We start from the raw sequence: 13342 nt of genomic DNA on the forward strand, positions 1-13342 counted from the left end.
AAATAAAAATTAACAGTTGCTCATTTTTATTTTCCTGACCTGGAACTTGGGTATAAAAATGTTCTTTGTCACTCAGCCTGAAGATGCTGCTTGGACATGCGCCCCCAGGATACCTTCCATGGGCCCCTCCCTCTCAGAACACCCTGTGAGCTTCTAAACCATCACCCTCCGCATTTTACCTCCATTTTTATTGCAATTTTCACTTAACCCTACTGTGCTTGTCCCCATAGCTAGACTGTGAGCTCCCGAGGCCACAGGTTATGTCTTATTTGTATCCTCAGAGTCTTGCACCAGGCAGATGGCTAAGTAAATATTTGTCAAATTTGTTGATTTCCTGTGGGCTCAGGAGTAAGTAGATGAAAGGTAAGGAAGTGAAGTCAGATGCAGAAGACTTAAGAACTGGACAAAAAGGAGAAGGACAGGGTCATAACTGCTGGTGGGGACATTGGGGCAAGAGAGGCAGTTAAGCTTCTTTTGGGTCTTTGCTTTTTTTGCATGCAACGAAAAGGGGCTTAGGGGGAAGAATCCTGTCTCTTGCATAGAATTAAAGGGACAGCTGACTCAGGAGGGCAGGAAGCAGGTGGTCCCAGTAGCCTGAGGTTGGGCATGGTACCTCTAGTGCTCTATCTAATTTACGGTATTAATGGGACTCCATGCCTGGGACTCCTAAACTCAATTCTGAGTGTCAAGTACTCGGGTGAGAGACTCTGATTGGCCCAGTTTGGGTCAAGTATCCACCAGAGGGCCAGCCAGCTGTGGCCAGTGGGGGTAAGGCTCCTGTAGCACATATGTGATTTGGGGAGCCCACCCATTTGTTCTAGGTCATTCCCAGACAAGGGGAAGTCACTAGGAACCAGGTGGACATCCCACATATGTCCACCTGGATGCAGTGTTAGCTTTTGAGGAAAGAGCCAGCAGAGAAGGAAAGTGAAGGATGACTAATGTCGGGAGGTACCTGAGAAAAAAGCAGGCAGTCAAGGGGGGCCGGAGCGTAGGGTCTGAGGGGTGCTCACGGCAGTGAGGAAGCTGGAGGGCGGACCAGATCAGCTCGGGCCTTGGTGCCAAGAGAGCTTGCATTTCAACCTAAGAGTAACCTAAGCTCATCTGGGAACTCTTGGCAAAGGAGTGACATAAGCAGGACAGAAACGTCATTCTGGAGGCTGTGCAGCGATGGAGTGGAGGGCAGAGACCAAGACAGAGGTGACTAAGATGTGACTAAGGTGCGGCACAGGGAACAGATTCCAGACATTTGAAGGAGGCGGGGTTGTTGACGGCTGGATGTGGGAAGAAGGAAGGAGACTGAAGCTGCCCTTGTTTCTGACTTGTTGGCTGGGTGCGTCAAGAGGAGCATGTTTCTGGGGAATGAGGATTCAATGCCAGATGTAACATTTCTAGGGAAAGATGCCCAGGGGCAGCTGGATTCCCGGGGAGAAGTCCAGTCTGCAGACATAGGTTTGAGAATAGTCAACTGTAGGGTCACTGAGACCCTGGGAGTGATTTAGATCATGGGGTGGGGGCAGAGATGAGGAGGCGCTGAGAACTGAGTAGAGAAACCCTGACATCGAAGGACTCATCAGCAGAGGACATGGCAGGGGAGAAGTATCCCGGGAGGAAGGGAGCTGAGCACATGCAGCCCCAACTCCAGCAATTGCTCCTGAGTCCCGAGATGGTCAGACCGTCACAGGCCTGGGAAGTCTCTGTCTGGGAAGCAACACAGGTTGCCCCAGCCTGAGAACTGGAGGAAGATTCTGAGCAGAACTAAGGGGCCCAGGACATGTCCTGCCCCCGAGGGAAGAGCTGCTGCAAACACAGGGAGTCTGTGCCCTGTCTTCTTGCTGCCCCCAAGGCCCATCTAGAGGGGCTGTCCTGCCTGCAGTTATGGGTCAAAAAGCAGCTCAGCTGTCTCTGTTTTCAGATGTACTTTGGGACCTGAGCCAGAACACCTGAGGGATCCAGGAGACGGTAAGGGCTGATACCAGATTAGCAGCTGCTTTTCCTGAGCCCAGCACCCAGCAAGGTGGGCAGGGAAGGCTTCCTCTCAGAACCTAGAGCAATACCCTGGGGTTCTGAGAACCTTGGCCTCTGTCCTGAGAGGCCTTGCTGGATTCCTCTGAGGAATTTTTCCCACTGTGCTCCACATGCCTGGCCCCAGGCACAAAGAGGGTGCATGACCTGGGTCTACAGGTCCAAGGGCCCAGGGATGCTGCACTGCTGGGAGGCCTGGGACTCAGCCAGACCTGGCGCTGGTCTGCCCTCCTCTGGCCTCAGAACCTGGCCTTTTACCCTGTCCTGCATCCCCCAGGAGCTGCCACTACCTATTCTGTCCCCAAGCCACACCTGACTGTGAGAACTACCCATCTCCTGGCTGCCTTGTCCTGCTGCCCCCAAAGCAAGACCATATTCCTTGTCCTTGTATGGAGACCAAAGACAAGGGTCACGCAAGCCACAGACATGAAGTTTAGGAAGCCCCGGCAGAGTACCAAGGTGAGTTGAGGGCACAGACTACATAGATTCAAATCCCAACTCTGAATCCATGCTGTGTGACTTGGGAAAGTTAGTTACCCCTCTGTGCTCCAATTTCTCAGTAAAATGTGGATCATAATAGGACTTGCCTCATATGGTTCTTAGAAGGATGAAATGAATTATATAAGTAAAGTGGAACAGACCAGCCTCTGCGAGTGTGAGCCATATGCCTACGAACATCCCAGGGCAATGGCAGCCAGTCTTAATCCTAAGAGGGGAATTGCCAAGGCTCCTCCTTCCTCATTCGCTCTGGGCTGGGGATTTGAGTGTCCCTGTTTCCCAGAACTCCGCTCAGAAGATCTGGTCAAGAGAGCAAAGGACTTGAATTAGAATCTCTGATGCTGTAGAATAGAACAATGGCAAGAACAATGACTATAACAGCACTGTTGTTCTAGCACTTCTTATAATAGCCCTGCTGGGCAGCCATCCCCATTTTATAGACTGAGAAGTTGAGGCTCAAATACAAGGTAACTGTAACTTGCTTCTTCACTCAGTAATAACGTGCTCATCTCACCGGGAAGTAATGATTAAGTAGACCCGGAGAAGCAACCTCTTGGTTGCTGTACGTACATCCACCTGACTTGGGCAGGTTCCCCTTCCCCGAGTGAATGGGCTGAGAAGTCTCCAGGTGCAAGCTCCAGGTTTGGCAGAGCAGGCTGTGAGGATAGCAGTGACATGTCCCTTCCCTGGGGGGCTTTCTTGGTCCCTGGGGTTGTCTTCCATGTGCCCAGGGGAGTCCCACAGGTCCTGAGGAACAGTCAGGAAGGCAGCCCCTGTCCTGCGCAGAGAGCTGCGCATGAGGGGACATGTGTCGGTCTCCTGCTGCCCAAAGGAAGTGCCTCTAAGGGGACCAGAGTGTCCCCAGAAGGCCTGAGGTCTCATGTGGGATGTGCCTGGATTTGATGTGAGCTGCACCTGGATTGGAACAGATTTGGAAGTTTCTTGAACACGTTCTTCCAGTAGCCAGGCATTCAGGTGATATGGCTGAGAACCTAGAGTTTGACTGTTGAGCTCAGTAGGAGCATGTGGCACGTCTGTCTCTCTCTTTCTACCTCACCCGCTATCTGATGGGAGCCTGTGGCTCCACACCCCTCTACTCTGTCTCCATCAGCCCCTTCTTGTCTTTTCTCTTCCCCCACCCGATACCAGTTTAGATTTCAGAGTCTATTATATCAACGTCTTTCTTGCCAATATCCTCAACTTACCTGTCCCATTGTCTCACCATTGCACACGCCAGGTAATCTCCAACCTAGGACCTGATGCTGTTAGGAAAACCCCACCGCCGCCCAGGTTGGTGTTTCTGTTGATGCCTGGCCTCCAGCCTCCTGTGGGCTCTCCAAGCTTCCAGCAATCTTGCTGTTTTCTTGGTCGTATCCCTCTCTCATTCTCCATAGCAGCTCTTTAAAATGACCTCTGCCTCACAGAGAGAATAGTTGTTGGTCAGGCCCTCCTTCAGTTTTCTCCTACAAAACTCACAAACTTAACCTGTGCCTATGCTTCTTTCTCTCCCAACCAAACGGCGTTATAAGGCCAATCCCTCCACCTCCTGCCCCGGATCTTCCCTCCCCGACTCCCACTCAGGGACTTTAAGACTGGTCTCTTCTCTACCTTGTATCTTAAACCTCTTTCTATCAACAGTCACCCATCACATCCCTCCCACCTTAAAAAGTTCCTCCAGTCAGTCACAAAAACCTGTCGGTCCCAACTTCTGAGCCTCCATCAGGTCTGTTCTATTTCACTTTGCCCCAACAGCCATCTCTTTGTCGAAGCCCTAGCATCTTGTATCTCGACTATGGCATTAATCAACCAACAGATTTCTCTGCCTCCATTTTGCCCCCTTCTAATTAATTCTCTGTGCTGCAGGCAAAATGATTGTTCTAAAACACAATTCTGACCAGGCCACTCCTCTCCTTGCAACCCTGCTGGATTTCTCTTGGCCTTGAGAAACTGTGTCACCTGCTCGGGAGCTGCTGAAGCCCGGGACAGGCCCAGGGCCCCTCCCTAGCTATACCCCCTTGCCTCTTTCCAGAGAATGCTCCAGTTCCTGCCACGCAAACCCTTCGTGGTTCCTCAAAGGAGCTAAGTTCTCTTGTCCCTGGACTCTTTCACAATTTCTTCTTTCTGGGACACTTCTCAACCTCTCTACCTTGGCCAGATGCTTCTCATCCCTAAGGGCCAGCTGGGAAATCACTTCTTCTGGGGCTGTTTGGCCATTTCTTCTTCTTTTTCTCAGAAGGCTAATCCTGGCCCACACTGCAATCAGCGAGTCCTAAAACCTATTCTGACCAGAGTACTCCCTTGATTAAACTCTGCCTGTGTTTCTCAGTGTCCTAAGGACAAAGTCCAAATTCCTCAGCTAGCCTGCCAAAGCCATTGCACAGACAGGAGTAAGGAGGAGCAAGGTGAAGGCTCCCCTCTACATGACTCTCATTTTCTCACAACATGGGGGGCCAGGCCACCTGCAGACAGTGGTGTTGGGGGTGATGCTGGGGTGTGAAGGAAGTGGAGGGAACTTGAGGGTCACCGTGGGAGCAGGAACTGACCAGGGTAACAGTGTAACCGATGAGCTGTGTTGTGGTCCCAGCTGAGATTTGAGATGAGGAATTCATGGTGAGCTTGGCTGCCTGGCTGCCTGGCTGTATGGATTTCTCTGCTAATTGCTCACTTTGAGACAGCAGGTGCAGTGAAGGCAGATGGGTGGATTCCTCCATGGAGGGGGGCGTTGCTGGAAGAGTGGGACCAAGGGGGCAGGTGGCTAAGGAGTTGAGTACTCTGTCAAAGAGTGGGTGAAATGATGGGTCACAGAATCTTAATCAGAAGGGAGATGAAAACAGGAAGAGGAAGTAAGAGAGGAGGGAGTAGCTTTAGAGAGAGATACCATGTTTCCCCGAAAATAAGACCTAACCGGAAAATAAGCCCTAGTATCATTTTTCAGGATGACACCCCCTGAACATAAGCCCTAATATGTCTTTTGGAGCAAAACTTAATATAAGACCTGGTCTTATTTTGGGGGAAACACGGTAACAGAGGGGCCGGTCGATAGCTGGTTGCAATGTGGACCAAAATGGGGTTTACTGAGATGTTTTAAGCAAACAAGCTGGAGGCAGGAGGTTGTGGGTGGGATTTAGTGATTGAGGAAGCAGTAACATTTTGGCTCTGCCTGTGCCTTGGACCAGCTCTTACCTTTCCAACACATGTTTCAGTTGGGTGTGTAGATGCCAACTTTCCACTGCTCTTTGGAATAGGCCCTCTGGGGGCATGAACTCTATGCTTCATCTGGCTTCCTTCCCAGGAGAGCCTGACATGGGCCTTGCCTACCATAGCTGCTCACCCAGACATTTGTGCCATGTAACCCTTTCCCCTCCCCATTTGCTAGGCCTCTGTGTTTCTGTTTTCCTTTAGTTTCTTAAAATAAATATTGTGGAAGAGTCTAACCCTGTCTCAGCTGAAAAGAAACATGATTTCTCACCATATTACAAGATGGAGAAGTGTTCTGTGGTCCTCTAATGGCCCAGGAGTTGGTGACAATGATAGCTCCCTCTTGGGAACCCAGGAAGAGTGGCAATTTCTGGGGCAGACAGTGTGGGGACTCAGGAGATTCAGAGCCAACAGTGGACAGTGGTCTAACTTCCTTCCCCTTCCCAATTATAGGTGGGCCACTCCTTGATCCTAGCACACATATTGCCATCCAACCAAGCCAGAGACCTACATCCATCCCAAAAAGCACCTACTATGTGTCGGGCCCATGTTAGGAACTAGGGACACATAGGTGAGAAGACCCAAATCCTGCTAGGAGGAGCTCACCACTTGATTAAAGAGGCACACAGAGAAAGAATTGTAGTCTGGTGTACAATTGAGAGTTTGGGGCTAGAAAAGGGGGCAACTTGGTAGTTTAGGGGGAGAGGGTCAGGGAAGACCACCAGAGAATGTGGCTCCCTAGAGAACTGAGTCTTAAAGGATATGAAGGCAAGGAGAGAACACATGGAGGCTGGGAGAAGTGAGAATAAAGTGAAGTCATGACAGTAGTTCAGTGTGTCTGGCTCACTGGGTGCTTTGAGGGGAGAGCGAGGCCAAATCATGTTAGAAAGTCTGCCCGGTAGCCTGCAAGAGGTGGCAGGACATGGAAGGATCTTAAGGTAAGTTTGCATTTTTCATTTGAGGACTGTCACTGGGGCTCAAGGGTTTGTGCTGGGGGTGGGGGAGGTGGATTTAGGAGGAGAAAAGAGCAAAGGAGGGAGAACAGTAGAGAGGTTGCTAGTGAGTGAAGAGGTACGATTACCACATGAAGGTCTATAGAGGAAGTCCTCAGGAGTTGCTGTGTGTGTTGGATGCCGGGTGAGGAGAGAGTGAGGGCGCTGTCTGGGACCATGCTGAGGCTTCTAACCTGCATGTTGGGTGAAAGGTGAGATGGAGGGGCTGGTTCAAGACAGAGATGAAAGGGGTTCTGTTTGGAATATGTGGAGTCTGAGGTGCTCCTTGGAATACCCGGTACTCCTGGACATGCTCTGTTCTTTCTGCTCATGTGGCTCCCTCCCTGGGTGGGTAATACCCTTCCTCTCAGCCATCAGCTCAGTGTTTTCTCTAGACTGCCTTGATCTTGGCAGCTGAAAGCAATTGTTCTCTTTTTGGAACCTCTGTAGCTCTACGTTTAACACCACATAGGAGACACGTCTGGGTGCTTTCCTGCCTCTCTATCCTCCGAGGGGCTTCATGGAATCTGTGAAGCAGGAAGTGATGAAATGGTAACCAATGCTCTTGAGTGCTCTTCCAGTGGAACTTTATTCTTGCCACCCAGGAAGTGTTCCTGCACCAAAGAAGGGAAGAGCCCTTCCGGGGCGGACCCCAAGGAGGAAGTGACTCTTACCACCCAAGAGGGTTTCAAACTCCCTTCCCATACCCAGGAACCCAGAGGCAGGCCAGCCAGTGCTGCGACTACACATCCAGGATGTCCTGGTTTCAGAGGTGGGGGAGGGAGTTGCAGCCTCCAGAGAAATCAGATGATAAACTCCAAAACTTAAGCCTTCATCTTGAACCAGCCCATGAGCAAATGCCAAGGACTCAACCTCCCAGCTTCCCTCCCTGGGACCAGAACCTCACCACCTTCCCGAAGCTGAGCGCCATCCCTCCCCCCGCCCCACAAGATTCACAATACTTAAGAGGAGAAACCACAGGCCTGACTGAGGACACCTTCAAGGCACCTTTGTCAGCCTTAGAGAGGCACAGCGTTCACTTTGGAAAGGGTAGGTGTGAGGAGGGGAAGGGTCTCTAGGTGAGATGGGGATGTAAAGACAATAACAATAACAGCAGCAAGTTTAATGCACATCTTTCATGTGACCAGTCCTTCTATACATGATGCCATTTAATCCTCACAATTGATGACCATGACCATGACTCTCAAGAAACTGAGGCTCAGAGAGGTTAAGTCACTTGCCCAAGTTCCCCAGCTGGTAAGTGGTAGAGGGAGGATTCCAATCCAGGCGTGTATATTCTGGAGCCTGTGTTCTCTCCACTGTGCCACCAGTTATTCTTCTAAATGAAGACTTGCTGGTGCAGTTTCTGAGCTGGACAGCAGCCACTCCTGGGGAAATCCTTGACAGATGTTAGAGGACAGGTTGGCTTTGAGGGGTGCTGAGAATAGGGGCCACGCCTCTCCAGGGATCTCAGACACCTCTCTGCCGAGAGACTCCAGATATAGACGGGCAGATTCTGACATTTCCATGGACACAACACTCACCTCCCCATGGTGTGGCTGTGTGAGTACACTAGGCTCCCAGCACACAATCCCCAGAAGGGCTGGACAGTCCTGGGGACACATGCACACTCACATACACTCACTGTCCCCTTTGCACGTGCACACTCACACACATACACACTCAGCCCCAGCACAGTTCCGTGGAGGCTGAGACAGGCCGGGGGAAGGGCTGCGGCTGGCTCAGATGAGGCTGGCGATACTGGATGTGGTTTCCTGACGCCGGCCAGCAGACAACCGGCCTGAAATGCTGAAGATGCTGCCAGTGTCACTGTGGGTGGAGGGCGCGGCTGCGCGGATACGGGGGCAGTGTCCACTCACGCCAACCTGGTACAGCAGCAAGGCCAGCAGCAAGAGTGAGCCAGAGGCAGCCAGGGCGATGCCCACGGACAGCATGACAGCCAGTGGCCGGGCAGGCGCAGGGGCGGCGGCCAACCCAGCCAGCGTCAGGCCGGTGACCAGCAGCACCAGGCCACTGAGCAGCACCACCAGGGCGTCGGCACCGCCGCCACTGCGCAGCAGGGCCACATGGTGGGGCTGGCGTAAGCAGTTCATGTCCTGCACGGCTGAGCTCATCAGCTGCTTAATCAGAACCAGCAGGGCCAGCAGGCACAGCACGGTGCCCACCGCCAGCCGCCACTCTCCCGAGCGGCTGCTGGTGGAGGCGAGCAGTGCCACACCACCTGCCCCACAGCCCGCCACGAGGCCCACGGCCACGGCAAAGCAGAGTGCCGAGCGCCGAGGCTGCTGGGACCACCACAACTCCACCTGTTCTGCTAGCGCATCCGGGGGCAGCCCCTGGCCAGGCGGGGCTCGAGCCTCTCCTTCAGACATGGCTGGGTCTGGCACAAGTCAGGACAGAGGGCAGCACCAGGAGTTAGAGGGTGCAGGTCATGGCCTGCAGCCCCCACCACCTGCTTGGCAGCTGGAGGCCCAGAGTCCTATTCCTCTCACAATCCAGGGTAAGGTCACCACCATCTGCAGGGGAGAATCGCCCTTGTTACCTGCCCCGCCCACTTGCCCCACCACGGTCTCTCCTGAGGGCTGTGGGGTGATCCCTTAGAATCCTCCCATGTCCCCTGGAATATCCTCCCCCTCCCCCGCACTTAGGAAAGCCCCTTCCCCAGCAACGCCTCTCCAATGATCCCAGTAGAGTTTGCCAACATTAAGCACCCCCACCCCTCCAGGAAACCCCCCTTGCCCAGCCTCTGACCTTTCTGGCTCCCTCAGTTGCATGTCCCATCCCAGCTGGCTGATGGAGCTGGTGCCACGGTGGACAGTGGATGATGATGACGAAGAGCCAGAGATAAAGCCTCATTCAGGATCCAACTCACATGCTTCAGCTGTCACTGCTGGCTCCTAGGGGGGAGTGCTGTGGGCAGGGAGGGGGCTATGACTTAACCCTTCTGGAACCAGCAGCCTGACCCTGAATCTTCTCTCTTAGGGCTGTGGCTCCTTCTCTGTGGGTTAGGGTCTGACCCCTAACACCTACCATCCCATCAAATCTCACAGCCGCAGCTGCTGGTTCCCAAATACCTCTCTCTCTCAAACCCAGATCTCCCTCCCAAGCTCCAGACCCATAAGACAATTGTCACCGTGATGTCCCTTAGTCATCTCTGATGCAACAGGTCCAACCCCAGCCCGTCACCTTACCCAAACCTGCTCTTCCTTGTGTTCCTCATTTACGCACGTCCTGGGGAGGACACCTCTAAACATTTCTCCATCCTGTTTCCTGCCCTCATACCCATTGATTCCAACTCTTCACCTCCCGCCCCCACCTCCTCACAGATCTTCTGTCCCCTGACTCTTCTCCCTCTAACCACCCCCCATGCAATCTTCCTCCAAGATTTTAAAAAGTGATGCAAAGGGAAAGCAGGGCTCTGGATTTGAACCCCAGCCACAGGCCTTCCCACCCATGGGAACTTGGGGGACCTCACAGTGTTTACTCATTTAGCATGTCCTTCAGAGCCTGTCAGCAGGACTCACACTGGGTAAAATAAAGCGGCCCAGATCCTTGCCCGCAAGGAGCCCTTTATAGCAGGCCCATCGGTGTGAATAATGCTGGGTGTGGGGTAGTCAAAAGAGGGGTTTCGGGGAGGGTCAGGAAAGCCCCCATAAGTTCACCTCTCAGAGCCCTAGGCTCCTTATTTGAAAATTGAGGACAATAACCTTTCTCTTGGGGGAGGGGCCGAGTCATTTGATATCTCCATTTCAGAATTCCAATGGGAATTTTGGGGCCTGAACAGATAGATGCCCAAAGCACGCTTTTTGAGTAAAAGAACACAATGTTCTCCCCTTCGATTCAGGATAGGACTTCTGTTTTATGCATAGGACGCAGGTCCTGGATCATTCCAGGAATGTGACTACGTGGCTGTACATAGGTGACACCCCTGATGAGGTACCTGTCCTCCACAACCCCTCGGTAGGGGCTGCCCGCAACCAGGTGGGAGGGACCCATGCAGATGCCCCCAAGGGTGGGGCTGTGGGAGGGGCCCTGAAGTCAGTCCCACATTCCCCAGGGCGATGACTTCACTGGGCTGAAAGTGCTTGCACAGGTGTTCTGGGACAGCGGGGCCAAGTTGGGGGTGGGGTGGAGGTTCTCGGGGGACGAGCCAGTGGGAGAACGAACGTGGGGGCGGTGAGGATGGGGGCTACGGGGCACTCACAAGAAGCCTGGAAGTGCTGGATCCGATCTGAGCCGGGCAGGTGGGGCGCTCCAGCTTCGTTTCCGGGGAGGTGCTTCACCTGCCTAACCTGCACCCAGGTGAGCCTTGGAGCAGGGGGTGGGGGAAGGGGATCAACAGGTGTTTCCTAGTCAGGGCTTGAGCCGATTGGCTGACGTGGCACTGCTCCTTCTGCAGTCCGAGGCATTCCTGGGAAGGGAGGGGCTTCTGTCAGCTGCTGTTAGGGCTCAAACACAATTCTCAGACCCGGGCAGCAGGAGAAGTGTCTGTCTGCCCCACCACCTGGGCTCTAACCCATCCCCTCAGCTCCAACACCATCTTAGCTTTAGCTCCAGCCCCAAATCTAACGTCCACCCAGCTGTAGTTTCAAACACCAACCCCAGCCCCTCCCCCACGTCTCAGCCCCAACCCTGAGTCTTGGATTCCAATCTCAACCTCCAGCCTCATTTCTGAATCCAATTCCAATCTCAGCTCCAAGTTCCAAACCCAAATCTGGCTTGAAACCTCAGGTCAAATTCCTCACACTAACCCCAGCTCCAAATTCTGGACTTATGTCCTAGACCATACCCTCACCCTCAGGGCCAACCTTACCTCCTGTTCCTGAATCCAGCCCTCATATCCTAAATCCAAACTCAAGCCCAGCCTCAGCTCCCAAATCCAACACCAGCTGACCCCCACACCCAGCCCCAGTCCCCTCATCCCTTGGCGCTTTCCCTTGAGCTGGAGCCCCCACAAGCTCCTTGCTCACTCTCCTTCAAAGCCTTCAGTGCCTGACTGTGGCAGGCCTGCCCCACACAGCTGGCTCCTGCGGGGAGCAGCAGGATTTGAGTGCACAGGGAGGAGAGGCAAAGGCTCTTCGTGTGGGAAACTGGAGCTCCCTTGCTTAAAATACTTGCAGAATAAACACTTCCAGATAAATGCCACACTCCTTCACAGGACTCACAAGCCCCTGCTGTCCAAACCAGGCCAGCCAATTGCCACTGGCCCCTGCCCTACAGGCAGAATGTGTGTAGTTCAGTTCTGCATGCTCTGCTCTCTGCTCTGCCCTTCCCGTTGATGGTTGAACTCAGAGTTCCCTCTGCCTGCGATATTTACCACCCTCAGCCTCAGTCTGGCCAATTTGAAATCTTCAACTAAGACGTTACTTCCTCCAGGCCACCCTCACTGACCTTCAGGCTGGGTTAGGTGCCTTTCTGGTGCACGCATGGCCCCTCTGCTTCCCGCACAACTTCTCTCATACTGCATGTGCTGTAATTGTTCTTATTTACTTACCTGTCATCCCCCACTAGACACGTGGTCCCCAGTGCGTACAGGTTTAGTACCTGTACCATCATGCCCTCAGCAACTAGCACTGTGCTTGGCACATGAGCAGTAATCAATAAATATGTTGAAAGAATGAATGTGTGAACTGACGGGTATGTGGGTTTTGAGCAGGGAGATGAAGCTGGAAACACAAGTTTGGCTCAGGTTGCATAGGGCGTTGAATGCCAGGGGAGGCATTGGGTCTCACTTGAGGTGCCTATGGAGTGTCCCAGAGAATAACGGGGATATGGTCAGGGCTCTGCTTCTAACAGGTAAACCTGGCACCAGACCCCACATGTACTCTGGATGAGCTAAGGGGGTTGCTGGTTGGAGGCTGTCACCCATGTCTTGGATTGAGCCCCTTCTAAGGCTTCTTGCTCTCTCTCCTTCTGATGTGTCTGAAAGAAACAAGAAAAGCAAAATAAAAGTTACCTTTCTAGCAGCTCACAAAGGAATTATGCTTGACCTGTCTTTGCTTCTCTTTGCTTTGTACTGTGGAGTCGACTGTGGGAGCCAGTCATAACTCTAGAGCAGTGCTGTCCAGTAGAAATATAACTGAGCCACATATGTAATTTAAAGTCTTCTAGTAGCTAAAATAAAAAAGTGAAAAGAAACAGGTGATCAATCCATTGTTATCTAACCCCCAATAATTTTCATTTTAATATACCAATTATTAATGAGCTATTTCAGTCTTTCATTTTGTATGCAGTCTTGGAAATTTGTTGTGTAGCTTATACCTGCAGTGCCTCTCAGTTCAGACTAGCCACATTACAAATCGTCAGTCGCCACGTGAGGCTGGCGGCTCCCTTACTGGACAGCGCAGCTCCAGGTAGTTCTTTCCCTCAAGGAAAAGTTAGGGTAGGCTGTGGGTTTGCCACTGAGCAAAGCACTGTAAAGGTGTCCCCTTCCTTGGGAAGAGCAGGGGAACAGGTGACCTGGCAAGGCTTGCTGGCTGTGTATTTCTCTTGCACATGTCTGACATTTATCCTCCAGGTCCCAAGGAGGGGCCAGTCTCAGGCAGACACATGGTCCAGCTGTCCCAGATAGAGCTGGAGCAGAGGAACTCATGAGATTTTTCCTCCCT

At 52.6% G+C, this 13342-nt stretch overlaps 1 protein-coding gene across 1 annotated transcript; it reads right to left on the reverse strand.

The window, feature by feature from the left end:
• Positions 1-7284: 7284 nt before the first annotated feature.
• Positions 7285-12203, reverse strand: TMEM125 (transmembrane protein 125). Its single transcript, XM_081056566.1, has 4 exons — positions 12126-12203; positions 10939-11145; positions 9486-9644; positions 7285-9250 (listed from the first exon to the last, which is right to left on the reverse strand). Exon 4 carries the CDS (start codon positions 9104-9106, stop codon positions 8456-8458), a length of 651 nt encoding a protein of 216 aa, XP_080912692.1. The 5' UTR covers positions 9107-9250; positions 9486-9644; positions 10939-11145; positions 12126-12203; the 3' UTR covers positions 7285-8455.
• Between the last annotated feature and the right edge of the window lie 1139 nt (positions 12204-13342).

This window comes from Rhinolophus hipposideros (assembly GCF_964194185.1).
Source record: "Rhinolophus hipposideros genome assembly, chromosome: 8".
Taxonomy (NCBI): Eukaryota; Metazoa; Chordata; class Mammalia; order Chiroptera; family Rhinolophidae; genus Rhinolophus; species Rhinolophus hipposideros.